Source organism: Emiliania huxleyi (genome assembly GCF_000372725.1).
Source record: "Emiliania huxleyi CCMP1516 unplaced genomic scaffold EMIHUscaffold_380, whole genome shotgun sequence".
Classification (NCBI taxonomy): Eukaryota; Haptophyta; order Isochrysidales; family Noelaerhabdaceae; genus Emiliania; species Emiliania huxleyi.
The window spans coordinates 80,451-82,135 of NW_005199119.1; the positions used below are offsets into that span (position 1 = coordinate 80,451).

The 1,685-nt window shown below is 66.9% G+C and overlaps 1 protein-coding gene across 1 annotated transcript; it reads left to right on the forward strand.

The window, feature by feature from the left end:
* Nucleotides 1-1,341: 1,341 nt before the first annotated feature.
* Lhcf60 (light harvesting protein) lies at nucleotides 1,342-1,680 on the forward strand (the record flags this gene model as incomplete). Its single annotated transcript, XM_005771562.1, has 1 exon — nucleotides 1,342-1,680. A coding segment is annotated over one exon (339 nt), but the record flags the coding sequence as incomplete, so codon positions are not given.
* Nucleotides 1,681-1,685: the final 5 nt, after the last annotated feature.

Here is a 1,685-nt window from a genome sequence, read left to right on the forward strand (position 1 = left end):
GGCTTGGGCGGGCGGTGCGAGCGGGCAGCGGCGGCGGCGGGTCGAGGGCGGAAGCGGGAGGACGCGCCGACGGGTGCGTGACTGGAGCAAAGGGGAGGAGCATCCGGAGGGTGGTGTGCGGGTTGAAGTAGACGCCGTGCAGCAGGGACGCGACGAGGAGGACGCCGAGGACGGTGAGGAGGAGGGAGTAGCCGAGGAAGAGCAGAAAGTACCTGCGGGGGGGGAGGCGTCCTGGACATGTCAGTGGACGTGTCCAGAGGGCGTGTCGTGGACGCGCCGAAGTCGGCGGCGGTACGAGCACAGTGGAGGCGGGAGGTGTCGACGGCAGGTGCGGTGGAGGGAGAGTGCTCGAAGGGCGGCGAGGAGAGGCGGCGGTGGCGAGAGGGATGCGCGCGCTCACTAATAAGTGCTACATTGTGCGTGCTGTATGTCGGTCTGCACACTGTACAGTGCCGCGGTGCCAGTGGGGTGTGAATGTGAACACTGACCCTCACACAGTAAGGGTTGGTCAACCATGTGGGTGTCTATGTGTTTCCCTCGGGCAGTAGATTCTTATTTCATCGTCAAAAAGCGCCCGTATTCACTTGCCAAAATCGCGACCCGGGGTGTTCGACCGGGCTAGGCCTAGGCGCGACGCGATAAATTAAATAAATACAACCGCGTACACGCCAAACGAGGGGTGGGAGAAGGACAGGGTCCCCACCTGCACGAGCAGGATCTTGTAAGGACGATCAGGGACACAGGGGAACGGGAGCGGGGAGCGCATCGCGACACGGAGGGGGGCTGGGCAGGGGGTTCACCCTCACGACAGGGTCCCAGGGATTCCTCTCTCGTATAGGACAGGTTGCACCCGGCGGCACGGGGGCAAGCGCGGGCCTCCTACTGGTTGCGCTCTCCTAGTTCTCCTGCTCCTGACAAGGGACAGCGACAGGCTCGCAGCACGGTGGACTCCCTATCCACTGGCGATCTCTCGCGCGACGCGATTTCTGCTGCCCCTCTTGCCCGGTCTTTTTCTTGCCGTCACAATTTGCGTCGGGATCTGCACCATGCTCTCGCTCGCCTCTCCGACCGCGTGCGGCTTCGCCGCGCCGCTGGCGCCCCGATCTGCGGTCCGGTCGGCCTCGCCGTCCATGCTCGCCGTCACCGACCTGTGCGCCGCACCACCGCCCGCCCCGGCCCCGGCCCCGTCACGCCGCACGGGATTCGCCGCCCGCTTTCGGGCTGCTGCTTTGCCGCCGCGAAGCCTGGGTCGCGCCCACGCGTCGCCGGCGCCTCCTCAGGGTCGGCGCGTCCACCGAGGTGTCCAACAAGGTGTGGGACCCGCTCAAGCTCTCCGAGAACATGGACGAGTCCAACTTGAAGCTGGTGCGCGCGGCGGAGCTCAAGCACTGCCGCGTGGCGATGCTGGCGACCGTGGGGTGGTTGTGGACCGCGACGGGCACCCACTTCGAGGGGATGCTCTCCACCTCGTCCGGCGTCTCGTTCGCCGACGTCGCCGCTGCTGGCCCGCTGCTCGGAGCCGCGAAGGTGCCCGCCGCAGGCATCTGGCAGATGATTGCAGCCATCGGCGCGCTTGAGGTGTACTGGGAGAACAAGTACCCGGCCGCCGAGTGCGGCGGCGACTTCGGCGTGCCGCGCGTGACCCAGGACCCGGCAAAGTTCAAGGAGGCGCGCCGCTGCACGCG